Source organism: Haplochromis burtoni, unplaced genomic scaffold (genome assembly GCF_018398535.1).
Source record: "Haplochromis burtoni strain Fernald_Lab_line unplaced genomic scaffold, NCSU_Asbu1 Contig_113, whole genome shotgun sequence".
Lineage (NCBI taxonomy): Eukaryota > Metazoa > Chordata > Actinopteri > Cichliformes > Cichlidae > Haplochromis > Haplochromis burtoni.
The window spans coordinates 1,067,773-1,092,559 of record NW_024582474.1 but is presented as its reverse complement, the minus strand read 5'-3'; the positions used below and the strand labels follow the sequence as shown (position 1 = coordinate 1,092,559).

The 24,787-nt window shown below is 41.6% G+C and overlaps 1 protein-coding gene across 1 annotated transcript; it reads right to left on the bottom strand.

Moving 5' to 3' along the window:
- ajm1 (apical junction component 1 homolog) lies at positions 1-19,338 on the bottom strand. The gene is made up of 2 exons (XM_005928990.3): positions 19,080-19,338; positions 1-5,564 (listed from the first exon to the last, which is right to left on the bottom strand). The coding sequence occupies exon 2, from the start codon at positions 5,508-5,510 to the stop codon at positions 2,232-2,234; it is 3,279 nt and encodes a 1,092-aa protein (XP_005929052.1). The 5' UTR covers positions 5,511-5,564; positions 19,080-19,338; the 3' UTR covers positions 1-2,231.
- Positions 19,339-24,787: the final 5,449 nt, after the last annotated feature.

Below are 24,787 nucleotides of genomic sequence, written 5' to 3'. Positions count from 1 at the left end.
CAGTTCCCATTCCATTTATTATATATGATTTATAAATTGACACACTCAGACACTCACATTGAAAGTATAAAAAATACAAGACTACAGAGTTTTCTAGACTTTTTAGTGAGGTCTCTTCTTCATTGCTTTAATATATTATTTTAACTTAAATGACAAAAATGGGAAATTCCTATTTTTCTTAGGATAGTTTTGACAAATCCATTCATCAAGCAAGTTACTATCATTTATGTCATTTTAAAATGATATCAGGGCATAGAAAACAGAATCACATGCAGCCAGCAACTTTTTACTGAATCTATACAGCACATCCTATAAATAAAATTGACTTTCGAATATATGTGCTTCAAGTTTCATTGTACTTTGTATTACAAAATGTAAGGAAAGGTGATATCACAAGGGAAAAACTGAAATGTCAAGGAATGATTAAAGGCTGGGCTGACTTTTGAGCACTAGCTAACTGACAGAGTCATGACTTTTTCAAATACACAGGTCAAAAAAGGGCTTGGCTGAACAATTTTCAAATTGCTGCAACACATGACTGATTCTTTAAAACTGATTTAAAAATGTAATCACTGTGCTGGCAGGCATTTGAGATTTAGATACTACAAAAGCAAAGTCGAGAAATGTTCTACGCTTACAAATAATGAACCAACATGGTTGAAGTGTCTTTCACACACCAGGTGACAGTAGCACCTTTGCGCTCTGGAACGCATTCTTTTCGATAGCTTGCATCGTGCAAGAACAGATTACCATTGCGTCAAGAAAAATGCAGTGCAAGCGTGGCAGCTGTGGAGCACTTCTGCATGCGGTGTAATGGAAATTTGTACAACCAAAAGAAAACACAGAATGATGGGGAAAGGTTACACATTACACATAAAGATCACAAGTGGTTGCAAAATAATAATTTTGTAGTACAGACCCAAGCACAGCACAGCACAAATTTTGAGCCATTCGCTCAACCTAGCAATCAGTGCACAAGCCACTTTCTATGTGAAATGGTTTCATTAAGAAATATTTCTAAAACTTCTGAAAACAATGAGTAATATGTAATGATTCCAGTTTGCTAAAACCAAAATAGGAGGGTGTAAGACACAGATGAATTAAAACTAGTGCAGCACAAATACACAGCTAATGTCTCCTTTAAACATGTATGTATCATATAGCTACTACTCTGGCTCACCTTGCTCTAAGAACAATAACCTGCTCCTGCTGTTTACTCATATAGTTTCATTTATTAATATATCTAAAAAATACATAATTTATCGATATCAGACCATTTTGTATGTGCATGGTTTTGTTTGCTTATTTTTGTTGTAGTAGATAACACTCACTATTCACAGTGCTTAAAACTAAACAGTACAGGCCAACACACAGTGTGGCTGATAGCTGGCACCATTCCAATATCCATTAAAATGTAACTCAAGCCCAATACTGCTCAGCTGATTTTGCAAAGCACCCATGAACAACTACTGAATTGAGCCACTCTCCAAAGTACTGTCTCGGGAAAGAGGAAAATAGTGTTTTTGTAAGTGTAGTATTCCTACCAAAGCAGCATACATACATCAGTTTTTGTTTTAAATCTCACTTCAGAGTTGTCTTATTATGAGTATTTATGCTTCCATTAAATTTTTTTATATTTTAGCTCAGTTGCAGCTATTTTTTTTACATATAATATAATATAAAATAATATAATATAATATAATATAATATAATATAATATAATAAGAGAAACTACAATTTCTGTAGTTAATTTGTGAAATAACCTTGCATAGGAAAGTTATATAGTTACGAAAATTATAAATAAATTTCATTTTTTCAGCATGGTATTCACTCACAGAAACGGACAATCATTTAAAGAGGCTATAATTCAAAGAATATACAGAACTTGTTAATTTAAATAAAATGAAAACACCAGAATTTTCCTTTGTGCACACCTTAGCAAAAGAAAATGTATCATAAATGATCAGCATACTAATAATTAAATTTTATTTAAATTAAGTGTGGCTGATAAAAGGTATGTTAAAAAAATGTAAAAAATGTATTTTACTCATTCTGCACCTGACAGGAAGTATTCTGATAAAGATTAATACTGACGAAGTAAACATGAATATATATATTATTTTGATAACAAAATAGTTATCTACAAATGTTTTGTTATTGAGTGGATATATAAATATGTATAACAATATATATGTATTTCTATACATATATATTTACAACTAAAGGTGCACTTAAATAATGTCATCAAGGAGATGTGGGGTGCCTATCCAATCCAACGTCCTGGGCTCTGAAGCAGCCATAATCATGCACATAAACTGTTTACCAGTCCTCTTATCAATAGGATAGATTGTAGTAGGAGTGAATCTTCTGTTACTTTCCACAAACTCACAGAGCTGCTGATACACTTGTGGGTATTCGTGGCGTAAGAAAACCCCTCGAATCCTTAACTCTCGTTGTATATTAATGAAACAAATTTCTCTGGCCTTCCGGCCTTCTTCTCCCTCTTTGTCGAGATCTGCTGTTCCTGGGGGTGGAGTAAGGATCAGTGTTTCCATGTCACTCTCTTGCTTGTGAACCTTTCTCTCTGGGCTAAACGAAGCCAATGCTACTTTTGCATATTTTCTGACAGTTGGAGCTTGGTTCCTTGGTGATGGCCCTTCAGGCAACTGCTCACCTACAGCAATGGATACATTTAAGATGAAACATTCGTTTGGGTCATACTCTTTACCAGCTTCCTGCAGTTCTTTACAGTACTCCCCTAGGTTGTCTTTGAAGCTTTCAAGCTCTCGAAGGGACAAATATGTAGGAGACATAAGTAAACTATCCAGACCATACTGCAAGAAGTTACTAGATGACAAAGGGTTAGGAAAACCAAGGAAGAGAACTCCTCTACCTCGAGAAAGGTAGCCAACTTTGGCAATACGGGAGAAGGCTTTGTGGACTTCAACAGTCTCCCGACAGTGTTTGATGATATGACGGCAAGTGCTACCAATTCTTCCATACAGGCAGCTTTCTTTATGAATATCCCAGTCCTCCCTGCGACAATTTCGAGAGCAGTAATAGGTGTAACAGCTATGGCAGGATTTAAAATAAAGGCAGGCATTGAATAGGGTTTCTGTCCTCCGGCATTTGTTGTTAGAGCACATCATTGTATCATCCTCATCTGGGCTCTGATCAGGGGAACACTCGTCTGCACTCTTCATTACATCACTTGCCCCATCTATATCTCGAAAAGCATCAGGATTCATTCGGATCGAGGTGGGTTGTTTGTCCAGAGGAGCTGCTTCTTCTGTGCCTGTCTTTGAACTCTTTCTGGACAAAGACACTGCTTCTTCCTCATCAATTAACTTCTTTAGTTGGTCCAGAATGTCTTCACTTGCCCTTCTGCTGGGTGGCTTATAGTCAGTCACAAGATCAGCCAGAAGTTCATCAAGTTGTTCAAGACTTTGCTGAAGTGAAGCATTGTCATGTGTCTTCTCTTTGGCTGAGCTTTCAAAGTCCCGATGAATCATTTCTGGACTCTCTGTGCTTCTGGTATCAAGAATGTCCCAACTGGCAGATCGTCCTTCAGCCTTATTAAGGCTACTTGATCGAATGTCATTATCTGTGATTGTTATTTCAGGGGTGACAAACCAGAGTTTACTGGAGCTGCTCTTTGATATCTCTGTTGGGCTTTTGTCAATCAGTGAGTTGTCAGACATTGACAAGGCTGCATAGCGTCTTGGTGAACTAGAGAGATTAACAACCACTGGTTGTGGTTTTTCACCAGCAGATCTCTCGGGCTTTCTGGAGTCAAGAAGATCATCATAACTCTGACCTCGCTGTACAGGAAGAGGCTGTTCTCTTTCCACACGTGAGTTCAGAATATTGTCCCAAGACCTTGAGTAAGATTTGGAATCTGTACCAAATCTTTGAGGTTCAACACATGGGTTGGTATACCACGGAGTCAGTGCAGGCTCTTGTTGTACTCTTGTTGGAGTGACTTGAGATGCATGAGAGGGAGGATTGGTGGTGTAACCAGATGCATCTGAGCCATACCAGTCATCTGTTTGTGAATGCATTACTCTAGCATGTCTTCTGCCTTCAGTGTAATATGCCCTAGCTGGGACATGGTGCTCTGGTGGCATTGCATACATCTCACTGGAATAATAAAACCTAGGTGGAGCAGTTTGAATTTGATAAGACCTTGGATCATCCCCATAAAATATTCTTGTTGGAGGTGTCTGTATGATATATGGCCATGGTTCATTTGCTGCATAGGGTTTGGGATACCCTGTCTTCATAGAGTATGAATAGGGCTCCATTTCAGAATAATATGGTCTTGTAGCTACAGCATGCACTATTCGAGTTCTTGGATCTTGCACAAATTGGACTTTTGGAGTATATGCTTGTCCAGGTGTGTAACGTTCATCATGAAAGTAAGAACTTGGTTGAGGAGGAGCAGTAGTAACATATCCCCCTGGGTCATCTGCATAAAAGAACTTAGTTGGCACATTAGGACTAGAGTGAGCTCTGCGTTCTCTGCCATAGAAATCACCTGATGAAGGCATCCTCTGCAAGGAAATCTCCATAGGTTGTACATAACTACTTGGCATGCTACGGGAATATTGATAACTTTGTCGACTTTCTGTAACAAATGAGTCAGTGGGAGTAGGCGTTCTAGAATATGAGAAATGACGTGGCACAGTCAGGCTCCTAGTCCCTGCACTGTGGTGTCTCTGCCAGGGTATGTCCATTTGAGGTGTGGCATTTTTCCGTCCTGAATGATGTAATGTTGCATCATCAGGCTTGATGTCAACCCGACACCTGACATGAGGGCTAGTTGCTGGTTTATCCAGACCTTCATCCTCAAAATTATCAGCAGTGTAGTGAGGAGAATATCGACTACTGTCACCCATTTGTGGCTGCAACTTAATGGGATGTACTTCTTGCATATGAGCCCTGGTTGCTGCATAGGAGGGTTCCCTATGTGGTGATACTTCTGGTCTCCGACGGGAGTCTCTATAATCCCTTTGGAACTCTCTGCCCTTCCTTCCTGAAGATGATGATCCTTCAAGAGACACGGCAGTGAAAGTTGTCTGGACTCGAGGTGCACTTTTTGACCTGGTCCTTCGTTTTTGTTCAGGGACAATTACCTCACTGGCCATATCTGTTGTCACTGGCTGAGGAGTCAACCTGTGACTAAAAATGTCAGGAGCAGAAAAACGGTACCTCTGCCGGTGGCCCAACACATTCCAGGCAACATCTTGGTTGGATGCCTGCCTATCTCCTTTCCTGTATGGAGAATCCATAGGATATTTGTGTGATTTGGGGTACTCCAGTGACTTATAGTCAAAGGTACGGCAGTGTCTCTTATTGTCTTTGCTTTTACCGTCCTCCAGTGTGTTGGAATTTATACTATCACATTGTTTGGAAGATTGTAAGGACTTATAGAGTGAAGAAATGGGGATCACTTTTATATCTTGATGCACCGTTGATACCAGTATGTCAGGTGGGTCTGTGCGTGTCATCTTAAAGGGATTCCTCTAGTTTTCTCCATCAAGTTGCTTTAATGTTGATGTTGCCTGGAGAAAAACAAAGAATTTCAGTCACATTTTGTACAAACATTAATAACGAAAATTTATATTAAATTCTGCAAACTATTCAGCCTTCTAGGACTGTTGTAGATCAAAACAAGATCAGTACTACAAATTTAGTCGAGCAAAATTGTACCGCTCTAAATCATGGAATTGAAAAAGGTCATCAAATTTTTTCTCCATTTCAAGATGAACTTTCCTTGTGAACAACTTGGAATAGAGTTGCTGCTGACACTGATGCAGCTAGTGAGATGCCACTTAGGCAACTACTTAACTAATAAGATATTGAGGGTGGCAACAATCAGTTGGGGGCAGCAGGGAGGGGGCCCCCGTTATCTTCAATCGAATTTCCCACATTGACTAAAACTTAGCAATCCCCAGACCCATGCCTAGCTGTACACACACACACACACACACACACACACACACACACACACACACACACACACACACACACACAATGCACAAAGACACATATCTATCCACATCGACCCGACCCTCCAAAATGCATACGAACACATGCCCTCCCAGAGCCAACACTGGAATGCAGCCAGCCTGGCCCCAGATCACCAGCCAACCAGTATGGGGTCTAAATAGTGAGTATGACTGTATGAGAACTAGAGTGCTATTAAAACTGAGGGGACAGATGCGAGATGAGCAGGTCACCCACTGCCCATAACACGAAGAACCCGGGACCCATGCAAACAGCTTGCATGGGTCCTGGGCCCACTTTTCTTATTCTCTCTTCTTCTGTACACCAGAGCACCGCTGCTTCAGTTTTCAGGCCCCTCTTCTGTGGAACCAGCTTCCAGTTTGGATTCGGGAGACAGACACTATCTCTACTTTTAAGATTAGGCTTAAAACTTTCCTTTTTGCTAAAGCATATAGTTAGGGCTGGACCAGGTGACCCTGAATCCTCCCTTAGCTATGCTGCAATAGACATAGGCTGCCGGGGGATTCCCATGATGCATTGAGTTTTTCCTTTCCAGTCACCTTTCTCACTCACTATGTATTAACAGACCTCTCTGCATTGAATCATATCTGTTATTAACCTCTGTCTCTCTTCCACAGCATGTCTTTTATCCTGTCTTCCTTCTCTCACCCCAACCGGTCGCAGCAGATGGCCGCCCCTCCCTGAGCCTGGTTCTGCCGGAGGTTTCTTCCTGTTAAAAGGGAGTTTTTCCTTCCCACTGTTGCCAAAGTGCTTGCTCATAGGGGGTCATATGATTGTTGGGTTTTTCTCTGTATCTATGAAGCACCTTGAGGCGACTTATGTTGTGATTTGGCGCTATATAAATAAAATAAAATTGAATTGAATTGAATGCAGACCGCCCCCATGGAACCAGGGGCCTAACCAGAAAATCTGCGACCCCCGCATCAGAGCCCCAGGTTGAGCTCCTGGACCTGCAAAGAAGAGGCAAGCCACCCGGCCTGGGGCCAGCACCCATCTCCAGGCCCCTCCAGGCCCCAGGAATCCGCTAGACACCCATAGCCCTAGAGACCACCCCCAGCCACCTGCAATGCAGGCAGGGAGAGGGCACTACAGTCGACAACTATCACCAACTAAGTAATGTACTTGATCAGTGGGGACCAGAGATAAATAAAAGAAACAAGATGATAACAGTAGATCTATACGTAAAATTCTATATTGAGTTATACAGAATCTGTTTTTTTTAATTATCCTTTCATGATTATAGTTTTAATTAGTGATGTGTAAGGAAGTAAGATGTATACGTGACGTATTTACTTTCCTAGCAAATTCACTTACGTCACCTAAGCTACACAACTACGTGGGGTTGGGATATAGACACTAATTCATATGGATAGGTCCTCATATGGATGGGTCCTGTTCAGCGGTTCTCTGCCAGAACCTATATGACCAGGAACACAAGATCATATAGCATGCATATAGTTATCTGTTGTGTGCATATAGTTATCTGTTGTGTTCACTGTTCAGTGTGTGCATAGTCTGTAAGGCACAGTTGGAGCATCCTTTGTCCTGTGTAGTGTGTTCCATGTATACTTTTGTATTGCATAAGTTGTAAATTGGTGCTTTTAGTCATTTTGAAGGTGTGTAAGCATATTTGTGTCTTGAAGTTTTGGTCTGGATTGATGGAAAGACTTCGCTCCCACTTTGTGGTTGGAAAGGAAATTGAATCATCATTTTAATAATAATATTTTTGATAACAATTTGGGGGTACAGGTAGGGCTGGGCAATATGGCCTAAAATTCATATCTCGATATTCTTTAGCTGGATGGCGATATACGAAATTCGAAATTTTTTAAACCCATAAAGTAAGAACAAAAAGAGAGTTCTTAGTCAAAGCTGTGTCCCAGATGTTGTTTTTGTGCATAACAAAACGCTCACAATTGTGCAGTCAAAATGTAAGCTAACAGACGCTGAGCATAATAACAAAGCCAGACAGATTTCGCAGCTGCTCTGTTCCCAAGTTCTACTGTGTGACTGACAGCCTTGAGTTTTAAATCCGCTTCGTAACCGTGTCTCTTACAGGTGCCATTTGTGGTCCTTATACGCACAGTAATATTACGTTGAAGAAGGTATGCATTACTCTGTGAGGCTCCAGACTATGGTAGCCATAATGCTCCAACAATCCATCAAGCGGTGCGGCTTCGTAGCTTACCAAAGTCGTACTAAAGCATTTTTGACAGATTGCTACCACATAAAATCGGTTTGCAGTCAGTAAGCACAACCAGAATTCATACATAAGGCACACTGTCGATTTTTGAGAAAATGAAAGGATTTTAGTGTAAGGTTATAGTTCAAAAAATACGGTACACGAGTTTTGTAAGGTAGTTTGTTTCGGGGCAGGAGGCTGGGAGACTTCGCGGTCTGGGATACAGCACTCTTCACACCATCTTCATTTTGCACTTTATGGCGCTGTTGTAAATAGTGAAAATACTAGTAGTGCTAGCTGCACGGCGTCAACATGTTAATGACGTAACCACTAACCGCAACACTAACGCGTTGACACTGTGCAGCCCCATGCACGGGGCGATCCACGGTAACTCATTAACGGAGATTTGCCGCGTTAATACAGTTATGGAGTTAACGTCATTTTAACGAGAGTAACGCTGCAGCACTAAAATAGTAATCTCCAAATGTTTTCTTTTTACCGACCAGCTGCTCTTTGATAGCTGCTGTGTCCATCTTGTCGTTACCTGCAGGTGAAGCGATGGGGGAGGGGGAGTTGTGTTCAGTGAAGGAGAGAGGCGAGGCTGAGTAACGCAGCGTAGAGACAAAAGTGGATGAAAGAGAGGCAAACTTGCGGTTCCACTATATCGATATAAACGATATTGTCACATCTCTTATCTCTTATCTCATATAAAAATATATTGATATATTTAAAAACTTGATATATCGCCCCGTCCTAGGTACAGGAATGTAATAATTCATAATCAAGTTCAGTTCATTGGGATTAAATCTTTCCTGTTTGATGGATTTCAATTCCTGATATTCAAGAAACTTACTTTTGCTGATGAATTTCTGAAATGAAACAGAGTTTCTATCTTGAATAACATGCAACGGAAATTTGGTATTTCTACACCACCATTGTGTTTTGGCTTTTGTAGAGTTTTAAGACTTATTTGTGGAAATTCTTCCCATGAGAAATATAGGTAAAGTTTTCCAACATGTAGTAGAGGAATATGGTTCAACTGTACCATATCCGAGACCCTGGGAGAAAAATAATTATACCTAAATATCTAAATGTTACCTGACTATAGTGACACAGTGGAGGTGTTCTAAAAATTAAAATTCAGAGGCAACTGTTGATTTGCTCCATTTGATGGAGTACGGTTTGATATAGATGAATACTTTTCTATTAATGTGATTGTCCTCAGAAGATAGGTTTGTGTGTTACCAAGGACAAATAATACATCATCAGCATATAAGCTTATCTTACGGTTTGTATTTTCTTTTAATATTTACATTTGTGTCGGACTGCTGCTGATAATGACTCAATGAAAATGACAAAAAAAGGAAGTGGCAGAGTGGATAGCCCTGTCTGGTGCCCATTTGTAGATTGATCTTACTTTCCAAAGCTCCAAAGTAAGCAATAATCTATTACATTTATTAGTTTGCATGTGTTAGTGGCTGAGTATCTGCTCCTGATAAAACCTGTTTAGTCAGGGTGTATTATAAATGGAGTGATTTTTTTCTTAATCTTCTTGCAAGGGCTTTGCAAAGTATTCTGTGGTCTAGATTTATGTGTGACATTGGGCAGTAGCTGGATGGTAGTCATTAGTCATCTATCTTTGCATGGTTTAAGAAGTAGACTAATGATGGTAGGGTTCTTAAACTTAAGCTGGTTAAACTTAGAGGTGAGGTGGAGGTGACTTGTAGCTCGGCTGCAGAAGAGGATGGGGCAGCATCCTCACCTGGGACAGTGCTAGGGGCGCGGATAGCCATCATTTAATCGTCATTTAATTGGGGCTGCTGTAGCTCAGTAGGTAGAACAGGTCACCTAGTAATCAGGAGGTTTTCCAGGAACACCCAGTCAAGTCATAAGCAGAAAGAATAAACAACTGTTGAAACAGACAGGCATAACATTACATGGTTTTGAACTACTAATGCTGCTGAGACCAGTCGGGAACAAGTACAACTTATTGCCAGCAATGTGGACCAAGCTCTCACGACAGTTGCACCGTGGCTGAATGGCTTGTAGTAAATACTCTGTACCCTGAAGGATGTGTTTTATGCTTTCAGGTTCACAAAGCACATGTAGACTGGTTGGGAGAACTCTCTGCAGACTCAAATATCCTCAAGAGGAAAAAGAGCTGGTCCAGTGTTCTACTACCAGGAAAAAGACCACTGAAGCTGATGTTCCAATAGGACAAAGTCTCCTTTCTAGTACCTTGGCATTGACCTTCTTAGGGAGGCTGAGTAGTGTGATGCCCCTATAGTTGGAACACTGTTGGTGATCCCCCTTCTTAAAGACAGGAATCACCACCCTGGTTTCCCAAACAAAAGGTTCTGCTCCAGATTTCCACGTGATATCAACCAAGACAGCCCTACAACAAGTAAGGCCTTAAGGAGGTAGATGGCTCCATTCACCTCTGGTTTGTTGGTTACCACCTCAACAGGCACTGTCACAGAGAGCCTGTGAACTTTCAGCACACTGCAGTGTCTTTAATCTATCTGTTGTGTATATTGCTACTACATTACTTTAAAAAAAATCATCAATGGAGTTGCTAAAAGCTCCACCTGGAAAAACCTCAGGAACTGCCACACCAGTCTGGGTCATTTTGGACTCCTTTTATAGTAAAGTTCCTTGGTGGTTCGATTCCTTGTTCCTCCATGCCAAAAATCCTCGGGCAAGACACTAACCCCCACCTGCTCTCCAATGCATCCATTGGAGAGCGAATGCGTATGAATGTATGTTAGTTAGAAAGCACTGACAAAGCATAGACAACAGTGCTTGTGTGAACGGGTGTGTACGGATGAATGCGGCGTGTTGTATAGAGCGCTTTGAGTACTCCAGGAGATTAGAAAAGCGCTATATAAGAATCAGAATCAGTCAACAAACTGCTCGAAATGCATTGACAGAAACAGTTCAGGTATTTTGAGTAATTCTGCACTCTAGATGCGTCAATTGTGTTAAATATTTTAATCGTGTTTACCGTGATGGCAGATTAATTTGCGTTAACGCGTTAATTTTGACAGCACTAGTAAAAATACATACTCACATACTCACCCAACATTGAGACACACAGAACCAGAGGTGTGGACTCGAGTCACATGACTTGGACTCGAGTCAGACTCGAGTCATTAATTTTATGACTTTAGACTTGACTTGAAAAAATGTTCTAAGACTTGTGACTTGACTTGGACTTTTACACCAATGACCTGGGACTTGAATTGGACTTGAACCGGTTTACTTGAAAAGACTTGATATTTCACCCCAAATATAAAATTTAACATGCATATTATATAGAGATTGAAAATGTGACGTCATTCACGGGTAGAACCGCAAAGGATTCTGGGAACTCGTGGCAAGAGGTACTAGCGCACGCAGGCTTTCAATAGCTAGGTTTCATTTGACGTAGACGTGACGTCGACGTAAAGCGCGAAATTTGACTGGCGGTCGGAAGTGAAAAAGATAAGCGCAAAATCACAGACAGACAGTACGCAAAATGCCTATGTCCTGTTGTGTTTACGGATGCTCCAGTAGGTCGACCCGAGAAACTGATAAACGGTATTTTAGGGTACCAAAAATAGCCCAACGAAGAGGAGAAAAATGGAAAATTCTAACCGAAAAACGTAGGAAAAAATGGATTTTAAATTTACGTTTACAGTCGGGAGGAGCAGAGTCTGCCAATGCCCGTGTCTGCAGCGACCACTTCGTCAGAGGTAATGTTATGTTTGCAAACGAACTTATTAGCATTAGGTTGTCGTTAAATTCTCGTTTACTTAGTGCTTTTAAGTTAGTAGTCTAATATTGACTTGATACATCCTACTTAATTAGGCTACTAACCCTGCCATACAATTGCAATGAGCTGCAATCACTTCTCCATCCTCCTTTGCAATTACCCAAGTCTTCAGAGGTGTCTCGTTAGACCTCTGAGAATGGTTTACCTTGAAACAAACAACTGTCACTCTAACGAAGTCCTAAGGATGTGGCATGTTTGTTGACGTTAAAGCCGCTACCGCTAACTGTTAGCGTGTTTAAGATAAAGCAATATAAGAACAAACACTCACCCTTGCAAACACCAAACTGTATCCATCACGGAGACGTTTTGTTCCAAGGTTGTGGACCCACCCGCTGACAAAAAAATTGTACGCCTCCAGACTCTTGAAAGCTTTCATTTGCTGCCTAGTGTAGTAAGAAGTCTGGAGGACCAAGTAGTTGGTGATATCCACAGCCTCGATAGTAGGCAAATCCTTTACTTCTGTGGTGTATTCGGACATTTTCAAAGAATACGGATCACGTCCGATATATTTTTTAACTATCTGTTTATATCTCTCCCGAGAAACGGGGTCTAAAGTTGCACAATAGCTGCTCTCCTGACTCTCCACAGTGTCCTCCATGTTTACTTCCGCCCTCCACTCAAAAATCGCGCTGCCTCCGCACGTCATCAGAACCACGTGACCGCAACCCAATTGAAATCAGTCACACAGCGATAAAAAGAAACACAAAAAATGGCAAGAAGCTGTTGTATTATTAACTGCAATAGCCGGTCGCATGACAGCCACGGGAAGCCGACGGGTAAAGAGATCGGTTGTTATCGGATTACGTCGTTGAAGAGAAATTGTTCGAGCCATGTTTCCGAAGTAACAAAGAGGCGACGGATGGCCTGGATTGCAGCCATTCAAAGATCAAATATAACGTCCCAGAACACTCCAGCTCACAGGTTAGTCTGCTCCAAGCATTCCCACAAAGGTCAGTCTGCTGTTGTAGTTAATGCGTCATTTTTCTTAACATAATTGGTGATATAGGTTACAAGCAAGTCTGGCGCTGAACAGAAATTGTCGCGCTATGCTCCTTTGTTTATTGTGCATAAATAGTGAATTGTCCTGACACAATATTGCGTTTCGCTTCTGTTATTATGGTACATTGACAAAAACATATACTTTTATTCACAGGATAAAACAGTTGTTTTGTATCACTAATTGCCCAGTACGATTACAGCATACAGTATTATTGTCACTGCTACATTTCTGTAACGCGTACCAGAAATTATTTCCACTACTAATTAATTACCGTTGAGCTCAAAGGTCCTATTAATAAACGGTTAACAAATGTGTATTTATGAAGACGATTTGTGAGACTGGTAAACTTATGATACGTACGATGGTCTTTCGTTCTACACGGTGCATTTCAAGGTCCTGCACCCATCCGTCGGTAAACTGTACCTGGGCTTGTTGCAGTGACCTGAAGTTACTAAACTTCATGAGTGTATGCACTCACTCCAAGAACCGTATAATTATAAATATGCATATAAATATGCTACGATGAGATAGCTGACTTCATCTAACTAGCAAATGTTTTCCAGGCTACGTTGGTGATGCAGTTTTTTTTAATGTGTATGATATTTTTGTCATGCGATTTTAAAGCCGGTCCTACAACCGCATCCAAGAATAACATGCAGCTTATCTCAGAACTGTCGGTGAAAATTATTCTTGGAGCTAGGTTTAATTGAGCTGCATTTTAAAGAGGTGCAATTTCACAATTTGTGTATATTTTCTAAGTTCACTATTTTGTCATGTGTTGAGAAAAACACAGATTTAAAAATTACATGGTCTAATATTTACATTTAGCATAACTGCAACATGCTTTTTTTCGTTTTTTTTAATGACTCGAAAGGACTTGAAATTCAAAATTTCAGACTTGTGACTTGACTCGGACTTTTACACCAGTGACTTGAGACTCGACTCTGACTTGCCTGACATTACTTGAGACTTGACTTGAGACTTGAGGATAAAGACTTGAGACTTACTTGAGACTTGCAAAACAATGACTTGGTCCCACCTCTGCACAGAACGCAGTATACACACTCCCAATACACACTCTGCTCCCAGGTCCAGGCACCAACATGCCCAGAGGGGCAATCTGACCCCAGACCAAGGATATGGTTCCCTTTACTCTGGGGTGGAGACTAGCAGACTGCCCCGGTCCCGCAGCAGCAGGGAAGTCCACCAGCCCAGACACCAACCAGACCTCCTCCTGGCCCCCTGCCCCAGAGAGCAAACAGCGAATGGGGGTGTGAGAAGAGGGAAGAAATTAGCGATGAGGAGGTGAGGAAAGGGGTGGGGGGCAAAGTACCCCCCGCCCTGCAGCCAGCCTTCTCGTTGACCCCCATGGGCACACCTGTTCCCCCAAATCTACCAAGGGCAGAGGGCTCAGGTCCATCGAGACCGGGGCTCACAGCAACAGCACTACCATGGCCCACAGAGCCCACATAGCCCATTTGACCCTACTGCAGAGGAAAACTACACCCACCCCAACATTCAGTCAACTCACAGACTACACCTGCAGAGTGTATTCCACAAGAGCAGAAACCACCTGCAAAAGATGGTAACAACCTCCCCGCCATCTAAAGAGGCCCTAGCTCTACAAATGCACCAAAGGCCCCGCGTCAGTGCCAGGCCCCATTGCATGCACCCACGCACAACTCCGGTGATACACCAACCAGGAACCAGGCCCCCAGGCTAGCCAGAACACCAGCTTGGAAACAAAGCACCCACAGAACCCCAAGTCCCCAAGCCTGGCCCGGACCCGCACTGCAATGTCTGCCAGCATAGACCTCCCCGAGCCCTGCTGTATGCAGCCACCATAAAGACACCACCCAAGAGCCACCAGAGCCCCATCCCAGCCAGCACTACAGCCCCCAGGTCAAGACCCCCAAAAAACCCACTCCTAGAGAACCCCCAGACAGTCTGCTTAGGATTTGCAGAAGGCAGTGAGAGCCATGTGGACTGTGTTCATCTCCATAGTGAAATCATTTAAGTCACTCAGCAAGCAAAGGGGAGGCTGAAATGTTACATTTCAGACATTGATAGTCTTCGCATATCCTGCGCTAAAATGTCTGAAAAAGTGGATAGAAGCAGACAGCGGGGATATAATTGTCAGGTGTATTGTCTTGACAGTGTGCGCAGTTGTTAGAAGATGTAAAACCCATCCTGAACATCCGCTGACCTGTATAGTGCACCCTGTGTAGTATTTTATATTGTAGACTGTGATTTCTAATCAAATTAAATGTTTTTAAACATGTCTGAAGAAGAACATGTCAGAAGTTGTTGTCCAAGCTGACTGATAGATCCGCCTCCTATTTCGCAATATGAAGTGATATTGATTCATTTATTTAGGAGTGTCCTGTATATTTTAGACAGTAATTTGAGGGGGTTTTGAGATTAAGGAATTATACCACACTTGGTGGTGTTTATAATTTGACTTGATTAGGCTTAAATTTATTTTTTACTATAGATTTAATTTGTTAATATTCTAAAAATCTATTCTTGATAATTCCATATTGTTTAGCTAATCTGTCAAACGGTATAAAGTCTGTTTTTTTGATTATTCATAACTGTTCAAAGTATTTAATTCGTTTACAACTCAAATCTGCAAAGTTTATCATATCATTGTTCTGTAGTATGTCAGGGTTGTTCCAAATGGGTGTTCGAAGACCATGGGATCAATGAAGACTCAGTCATTTTTAGAAACTCCCACCATGCTGTTAGAGAGGAGCTGATATTGATGCTTTTAAAGCAATGAGCTATCATCATTGAACTACCGTTCATTAGCTCAATGATGATTGAGCTAATGAACGGTAGGATTTAAATCTCTACATTTTCCATAGTTCCAGTTCTACATCCACTACTCACTCCACCACACCAATCTTAGAACTGAAGAAGCTTCTCAGATGAGAGGTGAAACATCTTCAAGAAACTAAAAGAAGTCCAGATGTTTTTCTTTCCAAGCTACTTAGACTACCTAGACATTTTTTGTTCTGTACTGTCAAATGTTTGAGGCATGGAAGCCTTGAAAATCTAAATTATAATACAGTATTAAAAACTGAAGTTGTTATACATGTGTACTTGATTTTTTTTTTATTGCGGTATTAAAAAATATATCAGATATATACCAAAATACTTATAACTACAGAAGAAGGTAAGAAGACTTTTAAACTGATACAGGAATTCTGTTCAGGAGCAGTATATGGGAGGCTGTGTGTGAAACTCCTTCATCAAAGTTTTTCAGTTATTCCAACGCCTAACACAGTTTTTGGTTCAGTAAAAACTACTACTTTCATATTAAATATTCAAATGGACAGATCTGACCAAAAGATGACATTGGGAACAGATGAAATATTTCATGGTAAAAAATAAGATGGAAACATAACAGTGAGAATATGGCATATACTTTATACAGCAGTAAGAAATTACAGCAACAGCAAAAAATTATATACTGTAACAGGCTTCAAAATATAAGCCCGTTGTTCCTGGGAAAAATTGATCTTTTGAAAACATCTCCCAGTGATCTTTTTAAAATAACACACTTATCATGATAATTTAATGCTTGCTAAAGAACCAATACCAAGGAAAAGCAACAAGCAGAAGGGATTTGTTTGGGCCAAGAAACACAAGGAATGGACATTAGACCAGTGAAAATCTGTGCTTTGGTCTGATGAGTCCAAATTTGAGATCTTTGGTTCTACCCGCAGTGTCTTTGTGTCTTTGGTCTCTACATGCATAGTTCCTGTCATTAAGTATGAAGGATGAGGTGTGATGGTGTAGGGGTGCTTTGGTGGTGACACTGTTGGGGAATTTATTCAACACCGAAGGGACACTGAACCAGCATGGCTACCACAGCATCCTGCAGCAGCGTGCCATCCCATCCCAAACACACCTCCAGCCTGTGTAAGGGCTATTTGACCATGAGGGAGAGTGGTGGAATGCTGCATCAGATGGCCTGACCTCCACAGTCATCTGACCTAAACCTAATCGAGAAGGTTTGGGAGGTGATGGACCACAGAAAACAGCCAACAAGATCTTGGAAAACCATTTCATGAAGGACATTGAGAGAATGTTAGAGTGTGCAAAGCAGTAATCAAGGCAAAGAGTGGCTGTTTTGAATAATATAAAATACAAAACATGTTTTAAGTTATTTCACACTTTTTTGTTTACTACATAATTCCATATGTGCTTCTTCACAGTTTTGATGCCTTCAGTGATAATCTAAAATGTAAATAGTCATTTAATTAAAGAAAAAAACATTAAATGAAAAGGTGTATCCAAATTTTTGACTGTTAGTGTATGCTCGTATCCAGACAACATCTTTTGCAGGGAAGGAATTGTGTATTTCAGCAAGATAATGCTAAACCAAATACTATATCAATTACACGTAAAATTCATAGTAGAAGATTTCAGGGCTTTCACCATATGCATGTTCAGTTATGATTCTCTTTTAGATACTAAATCATCACACAAAAAGACATATCTCAGCTTGTCTTGTTGTTGCATGTACGAGGGAAAGGCAATAGCAATGACATCCTAATATAACATTTTTATATCAAGTAAAATTTTAGTCCACGGACAACATGATATGGCATAGCCCTAATGAAAAGCAAAAATCTAACTTCATCCCCTCCCAAACTGAAACAAAATAAAAGTAACTAGGACAAACTTATATGACAGCTGGATGTGTGGTTCATTCATTCTCTGTTTGGATTGTGTATAGAGCATCCTGGCTGCATGCCAAATATCCTTGGGCAAGATACTAACCCCATGTTTACCTACTGGTGGTGGTCAGAGGGCCCGGTGGCGCCTGTGTCCGGCAGCCTCGCCTCTGTCAGTGCGCCCCAGGGCAGCTGTGGCTACAATGTAGCTTGCTATCGCCAGTGTGTGAATGGGTGAATGACTGAATGTAGTGTAAAGCGCTTTGGGGTCCTATGGACTAGAAAAGCGCTATACAAATGCAGGCCATTTACCATTTAGAGTGTTTTGTTTTGACGAACATATGAAATTTCAAGACCAAAGTTTAACCCAAGACACACTGTACAGCAGACTTGAAGGCTCCATCTCTTTACTTGTTCTCAATCCAGGTGGAGCAGTCTCTGGTATCTTGTGTGTCAGCCCCATAACTGAACTATTACAAGCAAGCTGATTCCTCACCTCTACAAATGCCCTTTTCTTCTTACTTTCCTGCATCCACTGGCAGACAGGTGATGTGTGTAGATGACTGACAGTGTGCTGGATCAATGTTTTTTGCTGCAGTTTCCTCACAATATGTCTATTGTTCTTCTTAGACACCTCTGTATGTGGCCTCTCTGTGGCCACATGCCAACCCTATTGCATTACAGCAGAAATCTGACTTTACTGGTCAAAAGTGGTAAAATTATTAGTTTGTATTGACCATTTGATAATGGACCAATTAATATGGGAGGCAATAAAGCAATGATGGGTATTGATGGGTGCAATGATAGGCATTTGCCAGTATTTTTGACGTCTGTGTATGAGGGCATACATAGTGCTGAGGGCTAGCACTAGCATTTTTTTTAATAAAATGAACTCTCGTCTCAGAGCCGTGAATCAAGCGTGAATAAACGTCGCATGGGACCGCTGGGGTAGCTAATACTGCGCAGGCTACTATCCTGATTGCTGCAGCACATCCTGCAGCTCCTGCTGCTGCCTGGAGCCTGAATCCTTAAGAGGATGATGTCAGTGTTCGATGATGGGAACACATTAGCCTATCGTCAGCCAGCAGAAAGCACAAAAAAAAGTGGCCAACTGAATAATACAAAGAACCAATACCCCATCTATGCTCAGAACATGCAATGCTCTGCGAGCTTCGAGTGATTACAAGCAGTTTAATTATTAGACCATAGATCCGAGAACAAGGTGTACGGTCTGCATGTTGTTCGGCCCGTATTACCGTCGCAGTGTTGTGAAATTAAGCAGAGATTTGCGAGGGGGAGACGATCCAAACGTGCCTGCGTGCATAATAGTGGACAGCGCGATACCGTAAATCAAAAGCTGCATCTTACCGCATCAGTTCGGATTCCCAGCTTGTGCTTATCCATTTTCTGTTAGGGACGTGACACGAGGGAGTGTGATAGTGGTTTCTCAGTGACGACATCGAACATGTGCAAAAGGCAAAGCTGCTCCTTATTGGTCAGAATCTTTAGATTTTTTTCCTCCTCCTCCCTACTCGGTAGATTGCTGCGTTACCGTGCTGCAACATCCACACGTATGTCGCCGCAACCCGTGCTCCGTCCCCCCTCCCGCTTTCTCTCTCGCGCTCTCTCCCCCTCCATTGCGCCTGTACCACTGACAGCAACACGCCTGAAACCACCCCTTCCAATGAGGCTGAGTGCCTCAGCCTTTCGCCTGACTGCAATGACCATGTACAAAAGAAGCAAAGCTCTGGCGCACATTTACACCGCGGTTCCAAATTATTATGCAAATGACATTTTTCTCTGATTTTCCTAAATAGTCGATCCAAGTGACAGTCAGCATAATTTTCGAGTCATCAAGCATTAGAGTATAATTGGAATGTTACTGAACAAACATCCCAGTGAAAACGGTATGTTTTTCAAAAATAACACACTTAAAATGCACAAATTATGATGCACAGCAGATGTTTCAAAACATTTCATAGGTTGTAAAGAACTGAAAATGGTAATTTGTTAAATTTGCAGCATTAGGAGATCATATTTACTGAAATCAAAAGCTTTTTCAATCAAAAACATCTTAAGAGGTCAAGTTACATATTAACATAGGACCCTTTATTTGATAGCAGTTTCGCAATTCTTGCATCCATGGAACTTGTACGTTTTTTGGAGAGTTTCTGCTTGAATGTCTTTGCAGGATGTCAGAATAGCCTCCCAGAGCTCTTGTTTGGATGTGAACTGCCTCCCACCCTCATAGATCTTTTGCTTGAGAATGCTCCAAAGGTTCTCAATAGGATTGAGGTCAGGGGAGGATGGGGGCCACACCATGAGTTTTTCTCCTTTTATGCCAATAGCAGCCAATGATGCAGAGGTATTCCTTGCAGCATGAGATAGTATTCCTTGCAGCATCCTCATGCATGATGATTTTGTTGCAGAAAGAACGGTCTTTTATATTGTACCATGGAAGAAAGTGGTCGGTCAGAAAGTCCACATACTTTGCAGAGGTCAATTTCACACCTTCAGGGAGCCTAAAGGGGCTGACCAGCTTGGAATCCACATGATTCCGGCCGAAAACATGACTCCACCACGTAATTACTGACATCACAGCCTTGTTGGGACATGGTGGCCATCCAACAACCATCCACTACTCTTCCATCTGGACCATCCAGGGTTGCACAGCACTCATCAGTGAACAAGACTGTTTGAAAACTGTTCTTCATGTAGTTCTGGGCCCACTGCAGCCGTTTCTGCTTGTGAGCACTGGTTAGGGGTGGCCGAGTAGAAGGTTTATGCATAACTGCAAGCCTCTGGAGGGTCCTACACCTTGATGTTCGCAGGGCTCCAGAGGCACCAGCAGCTTCAAATATCTGTTTGCTGCTTTGTAATGGCCTTTTAGCAGCTGCTCTCTAATCATGATGTATTTGTCTGGCAGAAACCTTCCTCATTGTGCCTTTATCTGCACGACCCATGTTGCTGTGACTCAGCCACAAATCTCTTAACAGTACAATAAGTGGAACATCCTTCTTTAGTAGTTTCTCATTTCATTGGGCTCACCTGCCAAGCTAATTATCACAGGTGTCCGAGATTGATTTTAGTAATCCAAAGAGCCCTGAGACACAATGCCATCCATGAGTGTAATTGAAAAATAACATTTTTAATTTGATTTGATTTGATTTTATTGATTAGCATTCAAATTCAAATCTCAGTGAAAACAGTGAAAAAACAAACAAACAAACAGTGAAAACAGAACAAAAATCTACCATAAAGAAAGAAAGCATGAGACAAGGCTAATCAAAAGGTATTGGCTGAAGCATTTGCTTATTACGCCAACCCTTTTCACAAAATATCTTTTTGTATGCAGCTCCTGTACACAGGGCTTGAAGAAAATAATAAAACAAAGCAAAAACCAAACAAACAAACAAACAAACAAAAAAACAAAGAAAAAAAAAACTTTCCACCTTAGATAAGTAACTACATCAAAGCAAAAGAATCAAGAGGTTGTTTTTTTTTCTCCTTTTTGCTCTTTTCATTCTTGATTTATATATTTTTCTATTACTCTATTTTTAAACATGTTTTTAAACAAGGAAAATGAACTACACCTTTTTAAATCACTGTCATAACTATTCCACAGGTTAACTCCTCTAACAGAAACACATCTCTGCTTTATGTTATCTTCATAACACTTAAATACAATTTGCATAATAATTTGGAACACAGTTTACATTCACATGAATTAATGAGATTTATTAATTTTCTTGCCATCACCTGACTGTAATAACAACAGCAGCAACAATTAAGGAGTGCTGTGTTTTTCATCCTTAGCACATTATTTTACCAACAGAAAACTCAAAACCCGTTAATATAAAATTACAAACCTGTTCACGTCTAGATTTTCATGCAGCTATGACCATTTTAGGTTTTAGACTGATGTTTGAACAGTTTATAGACCAACTGATTATATTTTAGCTGCAGTTTAAACTAATTAACTGCACATTACTAACACTTCACAGCACATTTAAGGTTAAAAATACATCATTAGTAGGTATGCATAATTACAGATTGACAGTACAGTTACTAAGAAATTTCTATAGTAACCATAAACTTTTCTTTTCTTCAGAAGGTTACAGGGGTTTTATTATAAACATAGCTAAGCCTTTTTCTAATTTGGCAGAATCTGTGAAAGTTGAAATTTCTTCAGTACTGAATGACACAAAATAGGCTTTCTTTTCAGAGGGCATTTTTGGGAGAGGGAAAACTGCTGCAAGTGCACATTCAGGCCTGTGAGACTCAACTAGACACTCAGACACTGAACCATGGCTCTGTGGTACATGCAGACATTTCTGCATCTCTGCCATTCAAAGAAACTTTTATTTTATGAAATATTCAATAGTGGACTGTGATTTTAGGCTTTTTTAAGGCTGCAATTTTCATTCAGTGTTTTCTTAAAAGCCTTATATTTATGCATTTACTATGAGGTTGAAGGCCTGTTAAAGTTTTAAACCTTTTGTCCTCCACAATAGAAAATGGCTGAAAATAATTTCCCTGCCTCTCTGTGTACCTGGCCTGTACTACTACACTTGATGTCTTCGTAGTGTCTTTCCCCCTTCCTCCTTTCACATAATGATTACAGTCTGTCTTTGCATGTGATTGGCTGCATGGTGTGACCATGAAAATAAAGTCCCAGCCGTGCCTGCATGGATTCTCAGCAGGGCTGAACATTCAGCTCCCGCATACCAATGGGCCATTAATAACTGGCATATGAAATTGTCTCACAGGCGGATATAATTGTGTCATCTGGCTCGCTGGCCATGCGTTTGACACCCCTGGTTAAAAGAAAATGATGAGTATTGCATATTTTGGGTGGGTCTTGCATATAAGTATAATATAATACGGGGCGACCGTGGCTCAGGGGGTTGGGAAGCGTATCTGTAACCGGAAGGTCGCCGGTTCGATCCCCGGGCTCTCTGTCCTGGTCGTTGTGTCCTTGGGCAAGACACTTTACCCTACTTGCCTACTGGTGTGGCCAGAGGGGCCGATGGCGCGATATGGCAGCCTCGCTTCTGTCAGTCTGCCCCAGGGCAGCTGTGGCTACAACTGTAGCTTGCCTCCACCAGTGTGTGAATGTGAGAGTGAATGAATAGTGGTATTGTAAAGCGCTTTGGGTGCCTTGAAAAGGCTATATAAATCCAATCCATTATTATTATTAATAGCTTTACAATTCAATTTTGTTTAATTTGGCTTCAGCCAGAGGTTCCACACTGTCTGGTTTGTCTCCGCCAGCGTTTTCCACACCATCTGATTTGTCTCTGCTGGAGGTCGTCGTGCCATCTGGTCCAGCTCCATCTCCGCCAGACGTCAGCACACCTGCTGGCTCCTCCAGGTCCTGCACGGCCTGCAAGGCCACATCCATCCACCAAGTCATGTGGTCGACCTCAGGACCTGCTTCACCTGAGCCACCGCTGCTTCCCACGCAGTCGGCCTCTGGATCTGTTTCGGCACAGCCCCCTTCCATGTGATCGGCCTCAGGACCTACTTCACCTGCGCCACCGCTGCTTCCCACGCAGTCGGCCTCTGGATCTGTTTCGGCACAGCCCCCTTCCATGTGATCGGCCTCTGGAACTGTTTTGGCACAGCCCCCTTCCATGCGGTCTGCCTCCTGAAATTTTGGTTCTTTGTTTTGGATTGTTTTCATTTGTTCTGTGTAAATCTGTTAAATCTGTGCATGTGATAGAAACAGAGAAAGGTAACGATGCACCCGTGTTCCTTGGTTCTGTAGACACAGGTTCAGATCCTTGGTCAGTCCTTACTATCAGAAACCACAAAGTTAGATGTCTCTGTTATCCCAGCCCAGATGTATTACTGCATAAACTAATATGTGACAGAGTTATGTAAAGCAGATAGACCAGGTGGTACTCCACTTGATGTGTTGGGTATGTGAAGAGAAACATTATGCAAAGGTGAACAAGAAATACAAGAAAATGTGTTTATTATGAAAGATTTTCACATAGCGTTGTTAAGCAGGCCAGTAATTGTCAAGGGTGTGCACCTTGTGTGTAGAGCAGACAGCATAGACGTGAATGTGTTGAATGAGAACTACCCAAAGCTGGGTCAGGGACTGGGTTTAATGCAGCAACCTTATACTACTAAGTTGAAACCCAATGCTGTGCCTTTTTCCCTAGCCAAGATGGGTCCCCATCCCTTTGTTAGAAAAAGTGAAACAGGAACTGGAAAGAATGGATTCCATGGAAGTAATCAGCAGAGTCGAAGAACCAACAGGTCACTGTGCCAACAAAAAGTGACTCAGTTTGCATTTTATGTTGACGTTACTCACCTCAATGAAGCAGTGTGCAGAAAAAAGTCCTGCTTTCGGTTGAACAGGCACTTGGATCCCTGGCTGGAGCAAAAGTCTTCAGTAAGTTGGATGCAAATAGAGGCTTCTGGCAGGTTCCATTGTTCCATTGTCACCAGAGTCAGCACACTACACAACGTTCATTACCCTCTTTGGGCGCTACCTTTTGGAATAGCCTCAGCCCCAAAGGATTGTCAGTGATCCTCTATGGGCTGCTGGGAGTGGTTTGTCACATGGATGACATCCTCATTTGGAAATAGGATCAGCAGGAGCACAATGCCAGACTGCACACAGTGCTCAACAAATTGCAACAAAGAGTTAAAACTGCAGATGCCTCATTCTATGGACTGGGTGACAAATGGAGAACTGTGGCATACGCATCTTGCTCTTTAACGGAAATGGAGCAGAGGCATGCACAAGTGGAGAAGGAGGCGCTTGGATTAACGTGGGAATGTATGAAAGATTTAAAGATTTCTAATCGGGAGACACTTCTCCTTAGAGAATGACCACAAACCACTCGTCAGCCTGCTAGGAAATCAAGCCCTAACCGAGCTCTCCTCACAGCGGACACACTGTCACACGCACCAGTCAATCAAGACCTAGATTCTAAGGCTACAGCTGAATTACTGGATGACAAAAATATCAGACCAACAGAGGGCGCCTTGCCCGCATCAAACCAATTAGCACCTGCAGCTCTGACTCCAAAGACAGCTGACCCATGTCCTGTCAGAAC

Coding starts and splice junctions, on each gene's coding strand:
- ajm1 (XM_005928990.3), bottom strand. CDS start 5,510: ATGACACGCACAGACCCACCTGACATACTGGTATCAACGGTGCATCAA.